The sequence below is a fragment of the Ziziphus jujuba genome, chromosome 1 (genome assembly GCF_031755915.1).
Source record: "Ziziphus jujuba cultivar Dongzao chromosome 1, ASM3175591v1".
NCBI lineage: Eukaryota > Viridiplantae > Streptophyta > Magnoliopsida > Rosales > Rhamnaceae > Ziziphus > Ziziphus jujuba.
Window position 1 is genome coordinate 44,867,393 of NC_083379.1, and position 24,460 is coordinate 44,891,852.

The 24,460-nt window shown below is 33.9% G+C and overlaps 4 protein-coding genes across 10 annotated transcripts; all 4 read right to left on the bottom strand.

The window, feature by feature from the left end:
- Positions 1–151: 151 nt before the first annotated feature.
- LOC107404992 (uncharacterized) lies at positions 152–1,947 on the bottom strand. Of its 4 annotated transcripts, none has more exons than XM_025073649.3 (3): positions 1,394–1,947; positions 1,194–1,275; positions 152–461 (listed from the first exon to the last, which is right to left on the bottom strand). In XM_025073649.3, the coding sequence occupies exons 1-3, from the start codon at positions 1,556–1,558 to the stop codon at positions 394–396; spliced, it is 315 nt and encodes a 104-aa protein (XP_024929417.3). In that variant the 5' UTR covers positions 1,559–1,947; the 3' UTR covers positions 152–393. The 4 variants fall into 4 exon arrangements, with proteins under 4 accessions (XP_024929417.3, XP_024929410.3, XP_015867499.3 ...); XM_025073642.3 differs by having other exon boundaries at positions 168–461; positions 1,135–1,275; XM_016012013.4 differs by lacking the exon at positions 152–461 and adding an exon at positions 468–768.
- Positions 1,948–2,100: 153 nt separating this feature from the next.
- On the bottom strand, positions 2,101–9,380 carry LOC107405227 (probable CoA ligase CCL8). 3 transcript variants are annotated; one of them, XM_060820403.1, is made up of 17 exons: positions 8,753–9,355; positions 7,682–7,851; positions 7,131–7,337; positions 6,817–7,006; positions 6,623–6,711; positions 6,319–6,390; positions 6,078–6,128; positions 5,806–5,913; positions 5,372–5,470; positions 4,839–4,931; positions 4,645–4,722; positions 4,063–4,167; positions 3,840–3,930; positions 3,020–3,093; positions 2,675–2,854; positions 2,523–2,576; positions 2,101–2,413 (listed from the first exon to the last, which is right to left on the bottom strand). In XM_060820403.1, the coding sequence occupies exons 1-17, from the start codon at positions 8,916–8,918 to the stop codon at positions 2,372–2,374; spliced, it is 1,869 nt and encodes a 622-aa protein (XP_060676386.1). In that variant the 5' UTR covers positions 8,919–9,355; the 3' UTR covers positions 2,101–2,371. The 3 variants fall into 3 exon arrangements, 2 of the variants coding, with proteins under 2 accessions (XP_060676386.1, XP_060676387.1); XM_060820404.1 differs by lacking the exon at positions 8,753–9,355 and adding an exon at positions 8,566–8,714; XR_009640851.1 differs by lacking the exon at positions 2,101–2,413 and having other exon boundaries at positions 2,518–2,576; positions 2,675–2,883; positions 8,753–9,380.
- A 5,432-nt stretch (positions 9,381–14,812) lies between these two features.
- LOC107404935 (cytochrome c-type biogenesis CcmH-like mitochondrial protein) lies at positions 14,813–16,855 on the bottom strand. The gene is made up of 4 exons (XM_016011943.4): positions 16,653–16,855; positions 16,168–16,340; positions 15,334–15,465; positions 14,813–15,248 (listed from the first exon to the last, which is right to left on the bottom strand). The coding sequence occupies exons 2-4, from the start codon at positions 16,309–16,311 to the stop codon at positions 15,045–15,047; spliced, it is 480 nt and encodes a 159-aa protein (XP_015867429.2). The 5' UTR covers positions 16,312–16,340; positions 16,653–16,855; the 3' UTR covers positions 14,813–15,044.
- Positions 16,856–17,684: 829 nt separating this feature from the next.
- Positions 17,685–24,119, bottom strand: LOC107404790 (probable plastidic glucose transporter 3). 2 transcript variants are annotated; one of them, XM_016011797.4, is made up of 15 exons: positions 23,836–24,119; positions 23,074–23,218; positions 22,490–22,595; positions 22,311–22,378; positions 22,092–22,224; positions 21,165–21,264; positions 20,878–20,990; positions 20,640–20,733; positions 19,938–20,091; positions 19,696–19,839; positions 19,528–19,601; positions 19,127–19,215; positions 18,743–18,857; positions 18,429–18,613; positions 17,685–17,994 (listed from the first exon to the last, which is right to left on the bottom strand). In XM_016011797.4, exons 2-14 carry the CDS (start codon positions 23,162–23,164, stop codon positions 18,431–18,433), a joined length of 1,464 nt encoding a protein of 487 aa, XP_015867283.2. In that variant the 5' UTR covers positions 23,165–23,218; positions 23,836–24,119; the 3' UTR covers positions 17,685–17,994; positions 18,429–18,430. The 2 variants fall into 2 exon arrangements, with proteins under 2 accessions (XP_015867283.2, XP_015867275.2); XM_016011789.4 differs by lacking the exon at positions 23,836–24,119 and adding an exon at positions 23,674–23,822.
- Positions 24,120–24,460: the final 341 nt, after the last annotated feature.

The following is a 24,460-nucleotide window of genomic DNA, read 5'->3' on the forward strand; positions in this document are numbered from 1 at the left end:
TGGGGGTTGGGGATACATTTCACATGTTAAACAAACAAACAAACAAAAAAAAAAAAAAAAAAGGCAAGCATATATATACATATATTAAAAAACAAAAAAAAAAAAGGGCAGATATATGGATCTACAAATCGGTGATTTATGATATTATATTTATTGTAAACATAGTAAATTATTACACACATACATTATTACATATATATATATATATATTAAAATTTACATAGATACTGATAAATTTGCAACCTTATAATTTACATCTAAAATTTAAAAATTATTATTTATCACCATTAACAATCTGCTTGCTGATATGATAGATTAATAAACTGCAAGTAAAAGTTGACTTCCTCCATATTAAAAAATATTTTAAATGGGTACCAATTAATTTCTGTCATATCAGAAGACGTGGAGATGAGCATTACCAACATTGGTGAAATTTCCAACAAATATGTAGGAGAGCAAATCTGACAAATAAAGTAAAACTAAATCAATTCATTAAAAAAAAAAAAAAATGTAAAACTAAATCAAACGAACGGAGGGTCTTGAAAATTGACTTTGTCATATTTATATGGAATAAACAAAAATTGGAATAGTGAAAAATCATAGCCTGCTGAGGTCAGGATGATTTTTGGTGTTTGAGGATGAAGAAGAAGCAACCCACTGCCTCCCAACAGCAATAAGTTGCGAGTCCTCTGTTTTCCTAACCTCCAAAACCACACCTGTTAGCTTCTCTCTCTTTGAAACCACCTTTGCTTCTATTTCAACTACTTCCTGCCATGCATTTTTAGTAGGCCATTACCATCAACCAAACCCAATTTAATTCTTGTTGAAAATTTGTCAACTTGGGCAAAAGAACTCAAGTCACTTTTTAGAAATCAAAACACAACCACCCAGATTAAAGATTTTGACACAAATTTCCATATGAAAGCATGAAAGTGGAAAACATAAGACTAAAAAGCATAAAAATTTGAAAGCATTTTCCAACTTTGAGAGTGAAAGATGTGGAAACAGAGGCCCCTAAAAGGATTCTATTATATTTGGTTGATTGTATTAAGTTATATGTAGTATATGATAAAAGTGCAAATATGATTTACAAGGGAATTAAAAGAGAAAAATAAAAGAAGAGAAAAGTGGTACTTGAATCTTAGCGGTGGAATAGTAAGAAATGTTGAAATCAACGGTTAGTCTGGAAAGACCTGTAGAGGTATATGCGGCAGAGACTCCAAGAGTGTCCATTAGGGATGCAATTGCACCCACATGCCAATTTCCATCTGGATCCTGTAATTGTAAACCAATCAATCAGGATTGGATATATGGATGCAAATAACAGAATTGTAAGTTGTGGGTTTAAGTTTTGGATGTAAATGATTCTATAATATTAGACGACGACACTCACAGAGACATCGTTTGGTATTGGAAATTTACAGCGAAGCAAACCCTTTTGAGCATGAACCACCTCTAGCCCTCCGAGACTCCTCCTCACGATCTCTGATGCTTCCTCGTTGCCTCTCGATAGATTTTCTAGGCGTCTAACCATTTCTTCCACATACTCATCTTCCATTTTTATTTTTCTTTTTCTTTTTCTTTTTTCTTTTGTTTAATTATCTCTGAATATTCATGCAAGCGTCTTCAGTGGTCGTTTAGCTCTTTATATATTTACCTTTTTAACCCTTTGCTTAATTTGCATTTTTTTTTTCCTTAAAAAATTAATATATAGGTCTACAAGTCAATTTGAGGCGTTCATTTATTTATTTATTTTTTGCTTAGGCCATGGAACAATGAAACTTTTATATTCATTTAAACGACACCTCATTTATCACTCTTCTCATGAATTTTTCTATTATTTTATATGATGGTGGGTGGAACGTAAATAAATAAAAATAAAAATAAAAAAAAGACAACAAATAGCTGTCACAAAAATTGTTCAAAAATCAATTAATAAATAAATAAATAAATAAAAACCATTATGAGATTGGACCTTACAATTATTACTATTTTTAACGTCATAATGACTGACTACTAACTATTAGTTTATTTTTCAAGTATTTAATTTTAATCAGTCATTCAGTCTGTTCCTCGTATCCAGAGCAGTAATGCGGAACAAAAAGAAACCAATAGTGTCTGATATTATAAAAACACATAAAAACCTTGTACAAATTAATAAATTGGCTAACTAAGTGAAATTATTCTTCTTCTTTTCTACTTTTTTACATCACATGAGGTTTTACTCGCAAAGAATTAGCTATAGATTCCTCTCAAAGTGACTGACCATGATAGATGACACCCGGTTCAGCTTTGCCCGAGTGCCAAGAGGAAAGAACATGCTTCTATACTAAGATGTTGTATACCATAATCTGAATCTACATTCAAATTCTTATACAGAAGACAGCTTCTTCTTCAAATCTTTCTTGTTCACCTGCAAATAAGACAAGAACGTGAAATCAGGAAAAATAATTAAAAATTTGCATACATGCAACCTTACAAAGTTGAAAGCTTGAAAGTTGAAAGACGTGAAAATAATTTACCTTTCCCATGGCATTACGAGGTAGTTTATCCCACAGAAGCAATCGAGTCGGTAGCTGGAAATAAGAGAAAACGGTATTTGTTTAGGTGAAAGCTTGAATATGATTTTGGAAAATGAAGAAGAAAGAGAAAGGTGAGAATTGGTAAAATTTACCTTGTAGGGTGCAAGTTTGCTTCCAGCCCAAGAGCAGAGTTGTTCCAATGTTAAAGCCGGTCTTGACTCCTTCTCTGCCTTCTTCTTTGCTTCCACATCCAGCACAATTATTGCACATACAATTTCTCCATAATCTTTATCTTCGACACCCAACACACAACATTCTTGTACATGTGGATGCTGCACGAATGAGAGAGCTTTAATATGAACTACGAATCCAATTGTGTAAAAAAGTTCCACAGTTATCTTCTTTGTTTGTGATAATCTTTAGAGAGAGAATGATAAGGAAAAGAACAAATCATACAACGATATAAGAGAGTAGGTCATTTTCCTAAAGTTGCTTACCTCTAAAAGAATCGATTCTATCTCTAAAGCTGATAACTTGTATCCACCAACCTTCATAATATCAGCACTTGTACCTGATACAAGGCATAAGAAAAACGTAGAAGCCAATGAGGATGTGCAGCTTAGAAGATAATGTATCAAGGTGGTCTTTAAAAGATGAAGAGCTCTAATTCTTTCAAGTTTCAACATTCTAAAACGTTTATTTTCATCTGGAAATTAGAATCAAGTGGTCATTATGCGTTGTCAACAAAACTGACAAGTCCTGTAGAATCTTAAGAACATATTTAAAAACAGAGACTGAAAAGGCATCTGCTGGACATGAGGTTATTTCAATACAATAAGAGGTATGTCAAAACATAAGGAATGAATATTGAGCAATAGTAATCAGTTAAATGTGAACAGACATGAACATTTAAATTTTAATAGGGAATTATACAGCTTATAAGTACAAACCTATGAACCGTGTGAAGAGTTAATTCACTAAGCATATTCCATGTCAAGCACAGTACTACAAACCATGTGAAGAGTTAATTCACTAACCATATTCCATGTCAAGCACAGTACTACAAACCACGTGAGGACTTAATATACCAAGCAGATTCCATGTCGAGGTAGATGAGCCATTATCAGCATGTTGACAAACAGAGGTACTATTCAACTAATAATGTTGGCGGACACACACAGCGAACTGAATATTTATTATGTGTCAAATATGAATATTTAGTGTTTCTCTGTTTCTTTTCTCGTCCTCTTTTGAGGGATGCATTTTAAACAAACATGACAACACATTAGTAACAGTATAAGTTTTAGATCTTCTTACGTCCCAAAATGATGTAGTATCCATCTTCATCCACTGTACCGGCATCCCCAGTCTTGAAGAACCCATCATCTGTAAATGATTCCTTAGTTGCCTGCAGAATAATCATGTCAGAGACAAAATTTGACCTTCTCAAGAACTTAACTGTACTTCATATCCTTCTCCTTATGTGTGTATGTGCTCTTGTTAACGAACATAACTTCTAATTTATGGGTATCTGAAATACCTCAGGGCGTTTCCAATATTCCTTAAACAATGAGGGGCTTTTAACACAAAGCTCACCCACCTCCTCTGAGTCACTTCCACTCTCACCATCTGCAATAATCTTTACCTACCACAGGCCAAATAATACTGAAATAAGTCCAAAATCAACTCATCCTAAATCATATACACAATTGCATATCAGTTAGACATCTTACACAGAATTCAAATACGTCATTGTTGTTTCACACTTAGCTAGCCATATTACTTCACCAAAGTGTTTATATTCACGATTAATAGAAAAAAGAACCACCAAATTATTATATTATGTCTTCTTCCCTTTTCATCCCGTGTAAGGTACTCTTCAGCATGTAAGCTAATTATTAAAGCTAAACATCCAAAAACTTTCATCAGAATCTTCAAAACATTGAGCAGCTCATTAACAGAACCTTCCCATTTATTATCATATGTTTTCTTTTCTCCCTTCAATAGGTCCCTTGAGCAGGAATGCTAATTGTTAGAGCTGAACGCTCAAAATCTTTCTTCATAAGTTTTAAAACATTAAACAGCTCACAGAATTATATTCAAGACTGAAAAATTTTAAAACCTCTACTCCTGGGAATGGTTTGCCAACAGTCCCTGCCTTGCGCTCACCCCTTAAGGGATTTGATATTGCCATGACAAACTGAAAACAACAAACGTTTTTTATGATAAGAACACACTAAACATATTAAATTAAATGCAATCTTCATAAAGTTAAAAGATGACTCTTGGAAGGAATTTAAACTATATTTTGCTTACCTCAGTCATGCCATATCGTTCCAAAAGACGATGTCCAGTGATTGCTTCCCATCGTTGCATGGTAGGAAGAGGAAGAGCAGAGGAGCCACACATCTATGCAAGAGAAATAATATTCTCAGCCACAGGATTAAACACTCATCAATTAATCTAGACCCAAAAAAAGGAAAAAAAAACCAAGAAAATTCGGTTGAAGTGGAGAACCAAAATGATAAAATTGGAAGTTTATTGGAGGAGCAATCTATCTTAGCAGATAAAACCATGCGTCCAGTTTGATGCAAAGAAGTAAAAAAGAAAATAAAAGAAATTTAAACAGAGCCCAGATGCAGCCAAGACAGGAAGTATAAGTGGGAAGAGACCTTAAATCCTTGCAAAGCCCATGGGATTTTAAGTAAATTCAAGATTATTTGTGAACTCAGGAGGTCAATGAACTGAATAAAATAAATCCTACTCAAACATAAAGCCAGTTTGAATAAGTATTTCCAGGCTACCTACAATGCTATCCCAAAAAAAAAAAAAAGAGAGAGGCTACCTACCATAAGACGCAACTGTTTTGCTGCAAAGGCAGAGGCAGCTTTCAGCTCTGGATCCATTGCTTCATAACCTTGTACTAGTCGAGTATACATAGTTGGAACCTAAAAGATATAACAGCATTTAGTTGTGGTTCAGCCATGGAAAATTCACAATTAGATTAGGAATAATCTTGAAAAAAGAGATTAAAACCTGTGGCATAAAAGAAAGGGCATATCTTTAGAAGCTCCTAGCATAAAGGAATATAAGTAAGATCCAAAGACATAAGCCCCTTGTCCAGCCATGAACAACATTTTTAAGAAATTTTTGTTTATAAACCAGAAAACTGTTTTATATTACATGGTAAAACAAAGTTAAAGATTCTTTAACCAAATAACATATGTCAACAACTCCAGGTTGCATAGGAGCTGCACATGCTTAACATAAAGACAGGACTTACTCCAGTAAACAATGTTATGCCACCACCAGTCTTATTTCCATTTATTGGATATGATTCACGCCATCTCTGCCAGATACCCCTCACACTAAACTTTGGCAAGAACTCAACCTTCAAGGAAAAAACCAGGTCACATTACAACCAAAACTTAGTATAAGATCTAAACTCATTTATTCAGCATGGTTTTTGTATTGCAAAATAGTAGTTTGGAAAGAAGACAATAGATAACACCATAGAGCAGCAAATTAAAAGGAGGACAAATCAAAATAAATTACCGTGGCACCAGCATAAAGAGGGGCAAGTAGACCGTTGAAAAACCCATGAACATGTATTGTATAAGTCAAGGATCCATTTAAGCACACTTTAAATACAACTTGAACAAATCTTATATCAACAAGGAAAGTATAATATGCGCCACAATTCATATGAAACAATCTTTTATCTTTAGTTTGCTCTGCTCATATTTGTATGAGAAACTGCAATTGCAATCTTGCAGTAAAAAATAAGTAGAAGGATATGGTGTAATGGTAGACAATGCAAAAAACGATCTGCAGGTGTATACTCCCAAGCTTTTGTCAAGGTCTGAACCTGAAATTGATCCAGCCAAAGTCAGCACAAAAGGTCTGTCACAATTAAATGGTAACTGAGAAATTTACATCAAGAAAGGGTTGCAAGATCTGCAAGTATTAGCTCTACCAGACAATAACAACTTAAATTTTCTAAGGAAAAAGGTCACACTTTCTGCAATAAAGATAGATACACTTGGATTGATATATTAACTTTGATTTTCAAAGGAAAAAATATCTAATAAGGTACATACCTGTGCAACGATACTCTTGTGAGTGTGAACAACTCCTTTAGGTTTACCTGTTGTACCACTGGTATATATAATTAATGCAGGATCCTCACCTGCCCACCAGTAAGAATATGACTGAAATTTGTTTTCAACTCCATACAGTGGCACTTAAGTATGTGATTTATGTTCTAAATATAAACTATACTCTGATGTCTTACTTGAGTGCTCTGCATTCCACTGCAAAATTCTTTCTACATCTATTTCTCCATCTTGTAAATGATCAACAGCACTTTCTTCTGAATAAAAACTGGGAACAGATGGAATAAGAGAAAATTGAGCAGCAGTTTTTGCAGCAACAGTTTTCATAAGTTCTTGATGATCTTCGGTACTTAGTATCAATGAAATCTCCTATAAATCAGACGACAATTAATGTCATATCCGTAATCAGATATAATTAAAAGATCCAATCAGTGAATAATGTTGTTGAAGGGCAAAGCAATATTTAGAAACAAAAGAAAAGGAAAGGGCATACCGAATCATTCATCACATGCAAGAGTTCAGCCTCAGGATAGCTGAGTGCAAGTGGAACTGCAACACCACCACTAAGCCAGGTCCCGAGTATACTGGCGACAAATTCAGCAGATGGTTTAGCCACAATTCCTATACGAGCTCCACCAAGATGACCATGTTTTCTCACACCATTAGTTAGCACAGAGCCATTTTTGCCTGCTTCACTAGCCTAAATAGCCAAAACATAAATATAAGACATAATGCTGGAAAACTAATCCAAAAGGATACAGTATTTCACTTTTACACCCACGAATGTAAAAGAAATTGTACATCTTGTGTTTCATTATATTCCAGTCCTTTATCTTGATCAACTCATTTGATGTGGTTGCTTTGGTTTTATCCGACTATAGTAGTCATGGTTATAAAATGCTTCCCAGAAAGAAGAAAACATTGCCAACATCGAATTTTCACCTCTAAAAATTTCCTTCATTGCCCGAAATTTAACAAGATCACCAGTAAAACAGGTGTTTTTCCCCTTATTTGTGATTAGCGGGAAAGTAAACTCAGACTTACCACATCTAAGTTGGCACCACATAACAACCTTGATATCCTCCACGCAGAAGAGACTAGTTCTAGGTAACTATAACTTTTCTGGTCAGCTCTGATAGCAACACCATCACGAGCCTCTGACCCTTGCTTAGCTACTTCTTTGACCACCTCCATAAATGACCCAGATTGCAATGCTGTAAAATAGATTTTAAGATAACAACAACGAATCAGATCATGATTAACAGTGTATCATCCAGCAACTTATAGCTTACTGTTCCTCAAAGGCCCAAATCCATAAGCCTTGCAAGTTGTATTATAACTTCTAAAGCATAGATGTAGTACTCAGTTAATTTTCTTTAATTGGACAACAAAAACATGTGCTCAACAGGATGATGGAATGGATAAGTTCAAGCTCTCTTATGATGAATTATACAGTAAATTGAACAAGTTGATTGAATGGCTAAATCCCAAGTAACAAAATGTTCCAGTAAAAAGTGCTAGCGATCATAACAAGCATATAGCAGAATATTAGTAATCAGATTGCACAAAACATCTGCACATTGTAGGTTTTTTAACCCCCAAATGCCAATGAAAATTAAAATCCATTTGACCACATCCATGATCCAACTAGCTCTTTTTTCTTATGAAGACACAATTAGCAGAACAAACAAGGATTAAGACAGAACGAAAGAGAAGAAACTGATAAACGTATATGATTCCAAATAGCAAACACTTCAGGAGTTTCTCTCTTTCTTTCTTTTAAATTCATACACACACAAAGAAAAAAGGAAAAACCCATTTGTAGAAAAAGAAAAAAAACTTTCAATAAAAGGGCGATGACACCGCGATAAATATATGATACAAAGAAGTTGAAAATCAAAATAAAAACCCATCAAAGACAAACTCACACTTTTGCTTATGATAAAAATTTATGCAAAACCCAACCGAGGAAATTCATTTATCTGTCCGTACATTACTCCTCCCCTGTTTATCGTTCTCACTTTCCAAGGAACCAAACAGAGACAGACACCCAATACCCCAAAAAAAAAATTAAAAAGGAAACACAAAAGGAAGAAAGGAATGAAAACAACTTACAAGAGAAGATACGAGATTGTTTAGAGAAAGAAAGAGAAGGAATGGTGGTAGTGAAGGGAAAGGTAAGAGAGCAAAAGAAATTTAAGCGCAGCGAAGAAGGTGAAACAGAGCGTAGAGGTTTTAGGTGGTTGTTGAATACTTTAAATGAGGTGGTGGTGGAGCTCATTTTTAGGTGGTGGCTGGCTAACCAGTCTATCTTTCTTAATTAGTCACAATTTTTTGATGATGTACGTGGCCCTTCACTGAATTTCTTTTTTTTTGGGTTTCCGTGTCAGTCAGTCAGCCAGTCGGTCAGCTATCGAAATGGTCGTTGTTGGGTGACCGGTGAGCTCCGGTTCGATTCCTTTTGTTCGATCGGATGGGTAGGTTTGTGATTTGGGGGCGGGCGTGGGGTTTAGTTGTCGATTTGGATAGAATTTAAATACTAAAAGAGTTACGCTTCAAGACGCTATGTTTTTTTTTCATACACAGAGTGCCAAAAACCAGAACGCCAAAAACATCAAATAAATATATCAAATTTAATTCCTTTTTATTTAATAATAATAACAACAACAACAACAACGTAGTAAATGCATCCATTTCAGAGAACACAAGTCAACACAGGAAAAGTTATTATAAAAGAAAAAACCAAACTTTTCTTTCTTTTCCTATCAACAATTTGATTTGGCTTTGGTACTTATATCTATCCAATTAAATGGTAGATTTTTTCTTCTTCTTTTTTTTTTTTTTTGGTCCATCTTTTTCAACTGATAAAAGAAAAAAAAATTCAATATTTTCTCTCTGTAAAAAATTTAACACAAAAAAAAAAAAAGAGACCCAAATATTGTAGTTTGGACATAGGTGGGAAAATGGTGAGAAAAGTTGAGAAGGAAAGGTGTGGGACTGGTTGTGGGGGTTGGAGAGAGAGAAGAGAAGAAAGAAGAAGGAAAAGGCCAGGCCTTTTTGGGGGAGGGGTTTTCTATGAAAGTTCTGGGACGTGGATTTATTTTGATCGTTGTTTCTTTTAGGGAGTTTCCTTTTCCTTGTAAATCACTTCATAATCATCGCCACTTGTCTATCATTCACTAAAATCCCATTCCCTTTTCCTTCCTGAAATCCAAATTTATATTTGCTTTTCCTGCTTTAAACATAGTATTTTTCTTCTAATCTATATCTACAATTATTATTCGTTTTCTAATTTTTATTGGCACTTTGATTTTTAAATTATAATTTTTGACACATTTTGTTTTTTAAACTATTAGTTAAGCAATTCTGAAACTAGATTAAGGATTGAAATGTACCAAAAATATAAAATTTAAATATTAAAGTGCAAACAATAAAAAATTTTAATAACAAACCAAGGTATAACTATGAATATGGTTCAACCATGAAACAAAATAACTCTTCTTTTCCCTTTTCATTTTTGAATCAGAAGAAAGCAATTGATCTCAACATATTCTTTCACCCCCCAAAATATTAAAAAAAAATAAAAAATAAAAATAAAAATAAAAAATCTGATCTCAACGTATTCTTCCATATCAATGCTAACAACTTCAATGTAGCACGTGGTGTTGAAGCAGTATATATATTCAGGTTTCTGTCAACTTCATGCATTCAGTATGCCGAGGTTATGAAACAAATTTTATAATTCTCTCATAAAGACAGAAAAAAAAAAAATTCATCATAAAAAAATTCATGATTATCTTGATTGTTTTATTATCTAAAAATAAGTTTGCGTTTTTGAGATTTTTAAAACTATGTTCTAATATAATAATATGGTAACAAATCAGAACTTATTTGATATGATATCCTATAATTATGAACCATTGGGTGTTTTGTTTGACTTACTATTTTTGTGAAAATAGCCTTCTGTTTTATATGAAGAAAAATACTATAGGCGTTCTAAACCAAACGCAAATTGATTTTTTATTTTTATTTTTTAATTTGTTGCTTCCACAAATGCAACTTGATTTAAGTCAAAACTAATATTGTCACAATCACACTTTAGCGGTTCTAAACCAAACGCCAATTAATTTTTTTTTTTTTTTAAATTTGTTGCTTCCACAAATGCAACTTGATTTGAGTCAAAACTAATATTGTCATAATCACACTTTAGCGGTTCTTACCTTTTTTTTAAAAAAAAAAAAATGAAATATAAAAAAATAGAATATGATTTTTAAACATTCAAAATAGTCATCTTCTTGGATGAAACCATCTTCCAACCACACATCCATATCATCACACCTAGTGCATATTTTGGCGAATTTAGTGCATGTTTTACTAATTTATGAGCAACCATATTAATCTTTTAGCGGTTCTAACACGAGGGAAACACATGTAAATATTATAATTTGTATCATCACATGAATCTTAGTCAACAAAATGTAGCTACATATTTTTTTTTAAAAATTATATTATCATCATTATCAAGTATTAGTTATAAAAAAAAAGTGTTTCTTAATAAATATGTTGCAATTTTACATATATAGTACCATATACTTTATATATATTTTTATCAGATTGGCTATGAAATAGGGGCATATTTTCAGTTTCAATAACGTACCATGCAAATTATATATCATCTACTCATGTGTGAATTATATCATCTAATTATATGTATTATATTAATGCCCTTTTAATGTTAAAAAAATATGCGTATTTTATGGAAAAAAATCTATATATAATAAATCAGACCATTGGACTTGTCTTTGAGTGAAAGGCAAATGCAATTTCAATAATCATTAACACAACCCTCAATTTTTTTTTGGGTGTACAAAGAGGGCCCCAATGTTGGCAATGTCAACAAAACGAGCTCATCGTCTACCATGTAGATAAGAGTCAGAGTGATCAATTTTGGTTATATAAATTTTAAATATTGTTATTCAATTTGGACCGTGAATTGTGTCCGATCGATCAAATTTATTAAATATTCAACATGTATTATATCCATTAAATACACACTTGAGCTAAATTTGGCTCATCATGACATGATGAGCCAAATTGATTGAACTTTTGTGGTTTAACTTTATCTCATCTTGTTATTATCAAACTTAAAATAGAAAAATCAACATTTTAAAACCCAAAAGTTTTGCACCACTTGGTTCTTAATTCGATTAGAAAAAACATATCTTTACCACTAAAAGTTAAATGATCGCCTACATCAAGTCAAAGTTGATTATCATCATATTTCAATTTAAAAATTGGATTTTTTTAATTAGCTTAATTCCAAACTAAGTTTAGGTTAAATAATTTTTTTAAAAAAATCAATACCAAATCAACAGCGTAATCGAACACTACTTGGAGCTAATAAATGCAAAAATAAGGGTCATGTGAATACAACTTTTTTTTTGGTAAATCATGTGAATACAACTTGAGATCCAAGGGTTAAGCACATTTCATTAGTAAGCAAACTAGCAAATGAAAAGAAATAGCCATTCACTCCCACGCATCCAATTCCGTTCAAATTATAAACAAGTTAATTATAATCATCAAAATATGCACGTACAATTATAACTCAAAAGTAAAATAAGGAAATCAAGAAAGGCCTATAATTATCATAAAAAATAAATTAAAAAAAATCAAAAAACACACCCAGTACTGTTTGTGTAATAAGAAATTTAACAGTTTTCCCAATAAGCTGGGATGAATATCATATTATATCTTTTTACTTGGACATGGCTTGAGTCTGAGGAGGAGCTTCTACTGTTTGATCTTCATGCTGTTGTTTGATCTCCATTCCATACTGCAACATAACAATATTGTAATGAGATCTCCAAATACATAGTTGACAAGAATTATTAGAATGAGAAGCAGAAAATAAGAAGTATTGATCAGAAGAATTAATGGAGTGGTAGATATATATGTACCTGTAGCAGGATCAAGTCATCTTTTTTTTTAGCTCTCTCAATTTCTTGACAAAGAGAACAACATGAGCAAAAGATATGAGAGATATTGATATCTGTATGTGGAACTTGTCCCGAACCAAACTTGTTCCTCGGCTTTCTTCTATATTTTGATACAATCATCCATTGAGAGCACAACGCAGGCTTTGTCAATAAGTAGATGGAGGTCCCCATGTGGCAACCCGCCAATACCATTTGAAAGAAGATATTTTAACCATTACAATTAACATTTATATAATTGAACATTAATTACTAGAAAAAAAAAAATAGTAACATTGTATATACAGAGTAGAATCATAAATACTAATGAAAATGAACAAAGATGCATATACATACGTGGATTAGATGCATGCATCTGAGAGAAGAGCGGGCTTAACCATCTTTCTATCATCCAGTACTCCCTTAACCATTTTTCTATCATCCAGTACTTCTGCAATCTATCCAAATGTCAAACAAGGCAAAAATGCTGCCATAATGGCTGCCAAAAGTACATAATAATATAATTTGTTTGAGCAACTCAGCCTTTTGTGAACCTTCATTTCATTATATAGAAGTGTATGGTTATAAGTAACTCTTCATCTTATAGCATTTAATAATGTGAAACAATATCTTAAAACGAACTTGGCTAAAAGTACAACAATACAGAGACTTGGCTGAAGCAAGTCATTCAGGTTGTTGATCAGTTTGAGGGAATTATACCTAATCTAAAGAAATATGAATGTACCAAATTAGTCCTGCTTCTCTCAAGAACAGAACTGGATAGACAATGAGCACCACATTGAGATTGAGCAAGTAAGCTTTTGATCTCCTAGTCTGATCAAGTTTCTTTGTTATTCAATTCCAACTTGGCGTACTGCTCCATCTTTGTTGTATTAACTCCCTTGCAATCTTTATATCAGGGTTCAAACTCAGCCTTCACAGCCGGTACATCTCAACTATGAAGACTCAAAAGTTTCTTAATATTTGTCCTTTTCTACGTTATACTTATATGCATGGGAAATTATATAGAGGTTAATTTGAAGTTACAGAACCTTCAAGCAGATAACTCAAACAATGCGTATGAGGCAGGAAATAAAACAAGAGTAAGGAGAAGAGAATAAAAGAATAGCAAGACCAATTAACACGTATATGTTACCATTTGTTTGATTTTCATGGCAATCAAACAGCCTAGTACTCCAGGGCTTTCCAACAGTGGTTCTCATTTTGTTGATACTTCGGAGACACTAAGCCAATGGGTTCACTAGTTTGTGCAATGGGTTCACTGGTTCTTGTAATTTCCTCATTGTTAGTAGCCATTTGATCAGCTGAAAACTAGCATATTCAACTTGTTATTCTTTCCCTTCTGCATGTAATGAAGTAGATATTTGACTTCGTTTCTATGCATATAAATAAGCAATGACTGTCCATACTAGGCTTCCAGTAGCTTGATTATGGTTATATAAAACAGAAACTTCTCTGCGTATCCAAACACTACTGCATTACTGACTATTCTAGAATTTTAAAAGTCCAACTGCATGAAGCTATTATTAAGATAATAATTATGGTTTTACTACCAATGCACCTCTTCAAGTTGCCAGCAAAACAAAAATTGATATTATTGGAAGAGCAAAAATTTATAACGCCCAACCAAATCCAAAGGCTTTATTCTTTTAATTTTATCGGTATATTCATTCTTTTGTTCGGAATATCAACTAAGTTAATTCGTTTCTTTGGAATATCACATAAGTTACTCTGGAGCCATAGCACCTTAACATTAACTGGTCATCTTTACCTCTTCTTACGTCGAAAAAGTAACAGAACCTTCTGTTCAGCAGGTAAACTTTCTTTAACCAACTACCATGGCCTCCTCCATCCCTTAAAACTAACAAAGGAACAAAGGGCTAGCTAGAATAATCACCAATGTCCACATCATCACATAGTGTCAATGGACGCTGTTTAAGACCAGACCAAGCCACATATCACTCCATCAAATTTTTTTATATAGATACAGGCAAGTCCTCCCCCTCCCTTGCCAACCCAAGAAAAAAGAGAAGGCAAATCCAACTTTTAGTTAGCTTTTTCTAAGCAACAGGAAATGCAAGAAAGCGACAGAGACAGAAAGAACAATACAGAAAAGCAGCAAGTCCAAATTGTTGTTAGCTTCTCTATGCAATGGAAATGCAAGAAAAACAGAGAGAAGTGATAAAGTCAAATTAGAAGGTAGTATCAATTATCTTAACGTACAGAGTCATATACATTATTATTAGTCATACTTTTGACATTTTATGAACATCAAAATTCTTCTTCGATTCGTGATACAGTATTCAACTAAAAACCCTTTAACAAATTGGTTCTAAACTTGAAAGACCATAGTTCTGCATTCCCACCAAGCCACAAACTAATAGCTAGAAAGGCTGATGAAAGAAGGCACATCATTGACCCTGCCACCTCCTCCAAAAGGAGAAAGGAGTAGCTCCTTGTGGTGGAGGAGGTGTAAGGAGGTCTAGCATAGTTTGCTTTTCTGTTGGGGTCAGTGGAACACCTCTAACGAGATTCAGAGCCATGATGTGGACGTTAGTCTTTTGTCTGTGCTTCTTGTAAGCCCATATCCCTACTGCAGCACCAGCCACTAGAAGCTGCTCAAAAACCCAATATATTAAAATTAATTAGAATAAAAGAGATGACAGTTTAAAAAGGTAGGATAATAGTCATTGAACTAACTGGTGATAGCCACAGAGCGGCAGTCTGTAGATCAAACTTCGGGGCATACAGAACAGTCTCTCCATAATCTTCTTCAAGCTTTTTATAGATCTCTTTATCTGTTTTCCCAGCATGAATCTCATCTCGAATTAACTGTAAAAATTATAAGCACAAAAGTAACAATGTAGCTAACTCGGAAAGACCATCATAGGAGCATAAGGGAAACAGAGCCAGTACATCTGACAAAAAGTTACTTAGATTTCACAGATTATTCCTGCCATCATGAACAATACGTTATGTTGAACTCATGTCCAAGCATCTTTGAACCCTACCAGCACAATCCCATATATTCTTTATGGCACATTTACTATATCAGAATGAACTTAACCGTTAGCTATGATTCACATCCAGTGATTGGATGTAAGCATGTTAACAATTAAGAAACTCCTCCAAAAATTTTGGAAACTATGTCCACTGTCCTCACCATAGTTGCCACTTCGAGATTATACAAATTCAAGCTCTGATTGGAGGTTTACTTAATTACTTTTTAAAGAGCCGCTACTAACACAAAAACGAATAACTAAGTTAGCTGGTAAGGGGTGGCTGATGATGAGGTTGAATCAAGAGAGGAAATATAAACAAACTGACAAAAAAAAAAATATTTTGTACAGTTCTTCTTATTGTTAAACTAATCCATGCATGGTTATATACTCAGATTACCCTAACTAACTGGCCCTATTTTACATGGTCATATGCGAGTCCTTAGTGATGCCTAGACTCGAAACCAAATATTTCAACAATTCATTAGCTTTTCAGCAGCATAGGTGTTATGTTATTGGAATCCATATAAGATACCTTTCTGAGGAGAATGGCAATATCTGCTCCTGAATCTTCAATGGACTGACTACCACATTCAGTGCACCGAACATTGTGACTTATGTTTCTTGCTCGGGCTTCAACCACTTGTACCTTCTTCACCTCATCCTCTTCATTTGCCATTTCTATATATCTCCTTCGCTTCTACAAACCTATCATAATCACCGGGTAAACCACAGATGATTACATAAATAAACCGTTAGGCGTTAACAGATATTTCTTTTTCATCCTCAGTGAAGCATTTGATCAAACAGTTTACACACAAGACAAAACCAAGAACCAAAGTACGAAATTTCTAATTAAATATCATTCTCTGAGAAAAATACGAGCTTTCAAAGAAAAAGGCCCAGGCTTTAATACAAATTCTACACGAGCTCAAGCTACCATAGTTTCCAAGAAAAAATGTGCAGAAATCCATTGGACTCGTGAAGATACTAATTAACAAAAGATGATTGATATTGTACCGAAATTATCACTTTTCTTGAGAAGTGAGTCAAGGACTAATATGTCGGGTCAGTTTGAGCGAAAATTGGAAAAGACTGTCTTCGATCCTCCAGAGAATGTAAAACACTCTGCTTCAATATGAGTTTTAGTATCCATTCACCGATCAAACAAAGTAACCGGCTTTTTGGGGTGGGAAAAACGGCGTGTAGCCCACATCCATTTTAAGCAGAAGGGAAGACATAATTTAATTGTGCCGTTTGGTTAAGCGGGATGTCGTTCACAGTTCTATCGCATTCATGTACATGCCGTTTTGCCACAATAAAACGAATTTATTAGATGAAGAGACCTTGACAAGTGCCAACAATGTTGTTTAATTTTATTTTTTAAATTTATTATTATTACTTTTTTTTGTAATAACAATGTTTTCTAATTTACTCAATATTTTTTTTTTGAATAATTCATTTAATTTACAAATTATTCAAAATCTTCATTCGTATTCTCATAGACACAAATAGAGGTGCTCTACCATTGGAGCTATCTGCTTTGTCTAATTTATTTAATGTTGTTGCTACGAAAAAACATAACAACTTGTAGGATTTTTAAAATTAATCTATATATACTTTTATTTATAAATTTTTTTGAATTTGAAATGGACTTTTACTATTAGATTGGTCTCTCGATAACTCTATATAAAGTAATTATTTAGTATAAGACTAACCAAAGATGTCTAATACCACAAAGTGGTAGATCAGCATGTACTACCATGCAATTTTCGAATCAATCTTCGAATTCATAAAAGTGATATCTTTGCTCCATTCTATTGCTTAGTACGCAATCACATTCATGGATACCATATTGCAATTTGCTTAAGTTTCCAAGTTTCTGAATTTTCTATCAACATCTCAAAATTTCACGTGGAGTTTTCATTATTTAGATAATTGATTAAACCGGACAAAAATTTTACCAATTTTAGATGTTTCCCGCAAGAGAAAGCATACATCTCAAGTCGAGGATCATGTGGCCTTATGATCGGTAATATTGGGTCAGAAATATATAGTTTGGAAATGTATGTTATCTTCAGATTCCAGGTCTGTCATGTATTAATTGACATGAATATTTAAATACAAAAAGAGAAAAGCGTCAAAGTGCTCACACAAGTTTCCATGACAAAAAAAGAAAAAAAATTGCTCTAAGAATATACATAGGCCTCCCACTGTGAGCACCGCAACTCAGTTGAATGTATATTTACCATATTCTCTAGCTATAGCAACATCGAGGGAAGACAATTATCTTAGAACACCAGTTTGTGTAGAACAGAACGTAATTTAAGAATCACAAAACTAGCTTCTCCACCATATGTTCCTGCAAATCAATCAATATGATCCAAGAGTTCATATATGAAACCGGTCAATTAAGAACTCAAACACGCTACATACCAGTATTTGTACATCAGATTCATTTTTCCCTTTCCTTCCATTTTTGAAAATATTTCCCTAAACTCTTAGGAACAATACATTTTTTACATATCCAGACTTATTAAGAGGAATGAGACTGGGAAGTTATTTTCTTGATGAGTATTTAACTGTCTTTCCTTAACAAATAAGAGGCCTAATTCTTTTAGTTCAGCACCAAAATCAATTGGGAGACTAAAGCACAACCTTTTATTCAATAATTATAAATCCTTAATAACCCAACTTGCAACTTGATTGGTAATTTGGTGTGACAAGATACCAAATAACTTATATCCATACAATTGTTTTTCCATTAAAAAAAAAGAGGACGAAAAGAAATGTTACCTCTATTCTGATGGAATAAGTGCTACTTCAATTTCTTGGAGTGTTTTTCCTTTTGTTTCCACAACATTTTTCCTCACAAAAATCACTGCTATAAAACAGAAGGTCCCAAAGATCGTATACAGAACTTGTGCACCAATATGCTCCAGCAAGGGCAAAAAGAATAGACCAACAAAGAAATTTATCACCTGTATATATATGAACTTTTGTTAGGGAGATTCATCAGAGCACAGACTTAGAAGCAGTCAGAAGCTAATGAATTAATAAAGCCACTAGGAAAAAGGCAGGGGAGGTAAGAAACCGAATAGAACACTAACCCAGTGCACAGCCATGCAAACTGCCATTGCCTTAGCCCTAATCCTGCCAGGAAGTATTTCTGATAGGAGAAGACCAGGGACAGGACCAGCACCCAGAGCAAACGTCAACACAAACCTGCATTGTGCATTTTTCATGTCAAAATATGGGTTACATCCTAAAGCTTCTATCTCATTTTTCTCATGCAAAGAAGAAGGGAGACTTCTTCATAAGGACCACACAGTAATTTCAACAACTTTGCCGATATGTTCTGAAATTTTACAGTTACCCATCATCTATCTAATCATATTCCAGAATAAAGCAGGCTAGAATGAGAATGGATCTATTACTAATATGGCTTATTCATTCTTTCTCATAACTAAAGATGCAGTTGATTCACCACTCACAGAAGCATGCCACCAACAGATAGATACAATGCTCCAGATCCTGTTGCAAAAGAGCTTGCAGCAATTGCTTGAAGACCCATTGACACTACCTAAACCATGAATGCACAAAAGATTAGTGAATGTTTAATGTGTGTGTCTGTGCGTCTTGTGCTTTTTAGCCATAAGGGCCATAGCAAAGAAAACAAGAAAATTTATATCAACCCAAACAGTTTCATCCAATCAATTTTTTCTCCACAAATTTCCTCAAGTGAATAATTAATGCATTTTTAACATGTCTCTGTATTGTGTGTACAAAAACCAAAATTCAGTTATATTACCAAATATTTGAGGGTCTACATCCAATATTTACTTTTCTTTTTTTTTTTTCCCCCCACCCTGATTTGCAGTATGGGGAAGCTTACCATGCCAGAAAAACTCCAAAGAAGAAGCACCTTTCTTCCAAGTTTGTCCATCAAGATCATCGCCATAACTGAACCTGGAGTAGAATAGAGAATAAAGTAAAATGATAAATAGCAGCAGAATCTCAAAGATGCACAAGTGAAATACTTGAGAGTATAGCCCTTCAGTACCCAATAAATTTGCAATTCCTACACATATGTTTGCAAGATCTGAAGGCACCCCAAAGCTTTTAAAGACGGTTGAAGAGAAATAGAACACAGCATTTATGCCAGATAGCTGTTGTAAAGCAAAAAGGGCAGAGCCAATGAAAACCACTGCAAAATATGGAACTGATAAGGAATTGTGTAAAAGGAAACGTGCAGATGCCACAAGTTAAACAAGACTAAAAGAAAAAGAGAAAATATATATAAACCTTTAAAATTGCGGCCATAGAGAAGCTCTGAGAACTTCACTGTATCTGATTCATCACCTCTGTCGGACTTTGTCAATTCTGACATTGCAGATTTTACATGTGCTCCTCCTAAAAGTCTCTCAAATTCAATTTCAGCTTCAGCACTTCTTCCTCTCTAAACCAAGTCAGAAACAACTGTAAGCATCAATAAATTAATGAATAACAACAAAGAGGGAAACAATAAAATAGAAGCGTGAACTTTACTTTAACATAACTTGGTCAGAATATTCAAGGTTGAGGATGAAGATATAACTTATTTAATATTTTGTAATGTCACTCAAAATGCAATGATGCATATATATAAAATCATGAAAAATAAAGAGAGTGAAGTGAAAGACAGAGACAGACAGACAGAAAGACAGAGTGAGAAGAGAAACCCAACATGATTGAGGTTCAACCATTAATAATATAAAAAACACAAATAACTAAATTCAAACTGCGCTATCTACATGATGATATTTTTTAAACGAATTTTTTATTCAGGAAAGAATAATTATCTTTCTTTCAAATCAATATTATTATCAAGACTAGCATCCGGGAACCAATGTTGCGGTGAGCTCTAAAAGCATAAGCCTTTGACTTAGGAACCAACGTTTTAAACACAGGATATGAACTTGACCAACTGCTCAGGATATTAATCATTAATATGTGGTAGCATATGACCTTAAAAAGCCAATGAGGACTCTCTGCACAGAATTCCATGAAAAAAGCAAGCATTGCACCAGGAATAGCAGACACCCAAAAACAAACCCGCCACCTGCACACATCATATTTTGATAGGAAGCATCATTCCTCGGATTTTCTCATGAAAAGAATTACAGTTCTTAACTTAAAAATGAATGGAAGAAATTCCAAGTAATATGTTTCCAACGCCACCATTGCTCTTTTTTAAAACTCTTACCAACCCACTATTTCCTTGGATGGAAGTCCAATAAAAAGAGCCGCCATAAGTCCAAGACACGTAGCAATTTGTGTAGAGCTCCCAAAAGTACCCCTCACAGAGGCTGGTGAAATCTGCTCATGTCACAAAGAAAAATAAATATAAATTTATTAAGAAAATGTTAGAATGACACTAAGCACACCTATAATTAATCTTGATAAAATAAAATAAAATAAAATAAAAATCCTATAATTAATCACCAAAAAAATAAATAAATTAATTAATTAATTAAGAATAAGGTTTCATACCTCCGCTACATAGAGAGCAGTTACAGGTGGGCCAATGCCCATTCCAATTCCAACCAATAACCTCCCTAGTAGCATACCCCACAGATCTCTGGTTGTTGCACTGCAAGTTCGTTTGGATTCTTTGGTAAACCTTATATAAGTTTTCCATAGCTATACAAGGAATATACTTCAAGCACTTGCCTTCAATTGTAACAGATGTAACAAAGTATCTAAAGCAAAGGAGTTTGTACATTTGAGACTTCTAAGTCATGGTACATGGAGATAATAAAAGAAAAGGTTTGATAAGAAGCAAATCTGGAGTAAGTACTGTTTTCTAACTTATGGGTATAGTTGTGAAGTAATTCATTTGTTGTAATTCATTTATTCTTCCCCCATTACTACATTGCAATCAATCCATAACAGTCACTGAATCATAAGCAGGACAAAAATAATGGAGACACAAAAAATGCAAATCCCTCAAGTATGAAACTGAGTGCTGGATATGAAAAGCTAACCACCAACTATTAACTTCTGTAATCTCCCATTCTAGTATGAAACTGAGCGCTGGATATGAAAAGTTCACCACCATATGTTAACTTCTGTAATCTCCCATTCTTTTGACAAGTAAGCTCAATTTCTATGAGTACCAGAATAGCTACTACATTGCAACCTCACTGAAAGGAGGCAAAATTCTACTAGATATTAATAGAAAACAAAGGCACTGAAATGTTCATATAAAGCATCTCTCTTACTGAGAATGTGGATTTACTTAATTCTTATCACCTGAAGTAAAGATTACTAGTTAGTAGCTAGCTTAACATCTTATCACCTAAAATAAAAGATTACTACTTAGTAGCTAGTTTAACACTAGGCAAGATTTGAAAAACAAAAACAGAAAATAAAACAAAACAAAATCGAAAGGGAATTGCATACTTATACTCTACTTACCTCAGTGATGCGCCAATTACCATAGGCAACGCACATAACTGGAATGCTCTTCGACGTCCAACTCCATCTGTAATCCAGCCGCTAAATAGCGAACCAACAAAAGCAGCCCCTAAACATGTGCTCACCACAAGACCTGTATAAACAAAAGATAACACCTTGTATAACCTTTTCAGATGCATGATGCTAACCAAAATTATAAATCTGATCAAATAAGTGTACCTTCAGCCAAGGTACTCCCGCTAAAGCCAAGGTCCATCGAAATGCTTTCTAGGGTCTCATTAACCACTCTGCATTAGCAAAAGCGAAATAAATAAATAAATAGAAAAGAAAATCTTTTGTACTCTAAAACATAGAAGTAAAGGATAGTGAATTTTGAGTTTCAAAGATAAGAGACGCACCCAAGATGGTAGCCAAACAAGAATGAAGAAATGGTCGCCACAAGCATATGTGGAAAAGAACGTTTCCATGAAGGGTTTCCAAAATCTTTGCCATTCAAAAAACGTCCTAAATCCCATATAAGAAACCAGTGATGAGGTCAGTATCATTCATGAATCATGCTAATACAGGCTATTCCTGTTAAGATTGCTGTTCAACATTTACTCTCATATTAACACATACAAGAACATTTCCAGAGAACCTAGATTTCATTAGTTAGGAAATGCTGTCTTTAACAGCTACTGTTGTATGGCCTTTAGTTCTTAATAAGTCATGACGGTAGACAAAAGAAACTTAGCTTGTATAGCATCGCATTGGCAAACACCACTTAAGCTATCATGCACATTCAGAAAGCACACACAAAACTAAAGCAACCATTTCAGTTCCACGTCGATTTAAAAGTTACATTTTAAACATAATGTTAGAACTGTTCCAATCTGCTACTAATATTGCCTTTTGTACATATTGCACATTTCAACATGCCAAAATTATAGAAACTACAATATAAGAAATTAAAAGTTGGTGATTGAGCAGTAAAAAATTCCACCTGGACTTTCATCTCTGTCATAAGCACTGACATGTTCCCTTGACGTCCCACGCTTGTACGTGGAGGTTTGGTCGACGTGACGCCCCCGCATAGCAAAATTGTAGAAACCTTCTCCAAATCCCGCAAGAGAGTATTTTGCAGCTGACTGCAAAAACCATCCAGAGCAAGCATTAACAGATCAATAAAATCTAGCAAAAAAGGAAAGCCTCTAACAACTAACTAATCAATGTAGAGCACCAGAAGGCTTTGAGAAATGAAGATGGCAAAATACATGTGTATATATATATATATATATATGTATACGCGTAAGTAACTACGCTCGTTTCTACGCATTATACATATATGTATAAGTAACTATGCTCATATCTACGCATTATATATACAATGAACAAACAGGCAAAGACAAAGGAAACTAAAAAGCTGCGAAAATCTGCTCAGAAACGGAAAATGTCAAAAATGGGACAAAATATTTGATATTCGATCAAATGCAGAAGTGAAAATAGCCGCAAATAACAAAAAAATAGAAATAAAAAATAAAAAATAAAAAATTGAACTCTAAAAACGTGCCGTTCAGAAGATCAGCAAAATCGTAAAGCTCACCATTTCTTCCAGAGAAAAAAATAAAATAAAATAAAAATTGCAGATCCAACTTGTTTCTGATCAAATGCCGAACTACAGGGACACTATTACATACATATATACAAACATACACGCCTAACTAAAAGAGACAGTGACATAGAGAGAGAGAGAGAGATTACTTACGGTGAAATGCAGAGGTAGAAGACAATCTGAATTGAATTCTAACAGCGAGACAAAAAGAAAAGATCAGAGGTGGTAGATGCTAAAATGCGCCTGGACCGGAGATGTGTACTCTCTTACTGTTTAAAAGTCAGTGTCAGCATTCCTACTGAAGACGAGGAAATCCAAGCGAAGATTTCGAAACCGTTCCATTCCATGTGCGAGAGGAAAAAAAATATTAAAGTAGAAAGAGCAAGAGAAAAAAGTGGATGGTGCTAATGTGCGCGTGGGGTTGTTACCGTGTTACAGAAAGATACATAGTAATAAAAATAATCACATGGTAATCTGATAAATTAACAGGATTAGCGGGTAAGCAAAGAAGAAAGTACTAGAAGCAACTCCAACGTTCCACGACAGCGATAGCTCAGAAACCAACAATAATTCAACACCTGGTGCACCGATCGTTTAAGAAAAGAATTTCCATCACGTGTTTCGCGGATCACAGACCAATGTTCTTCCTCCAATTACATGTTGACACTAAACTACGACTGGTTTTCCTTTTTTTTTTGTTTTTTGAAAAAATATTTATTATTTATTAATTTTCGTTGTAAATTATTATTATTTATTAGTTTCGGTCTCAATGCTTAAA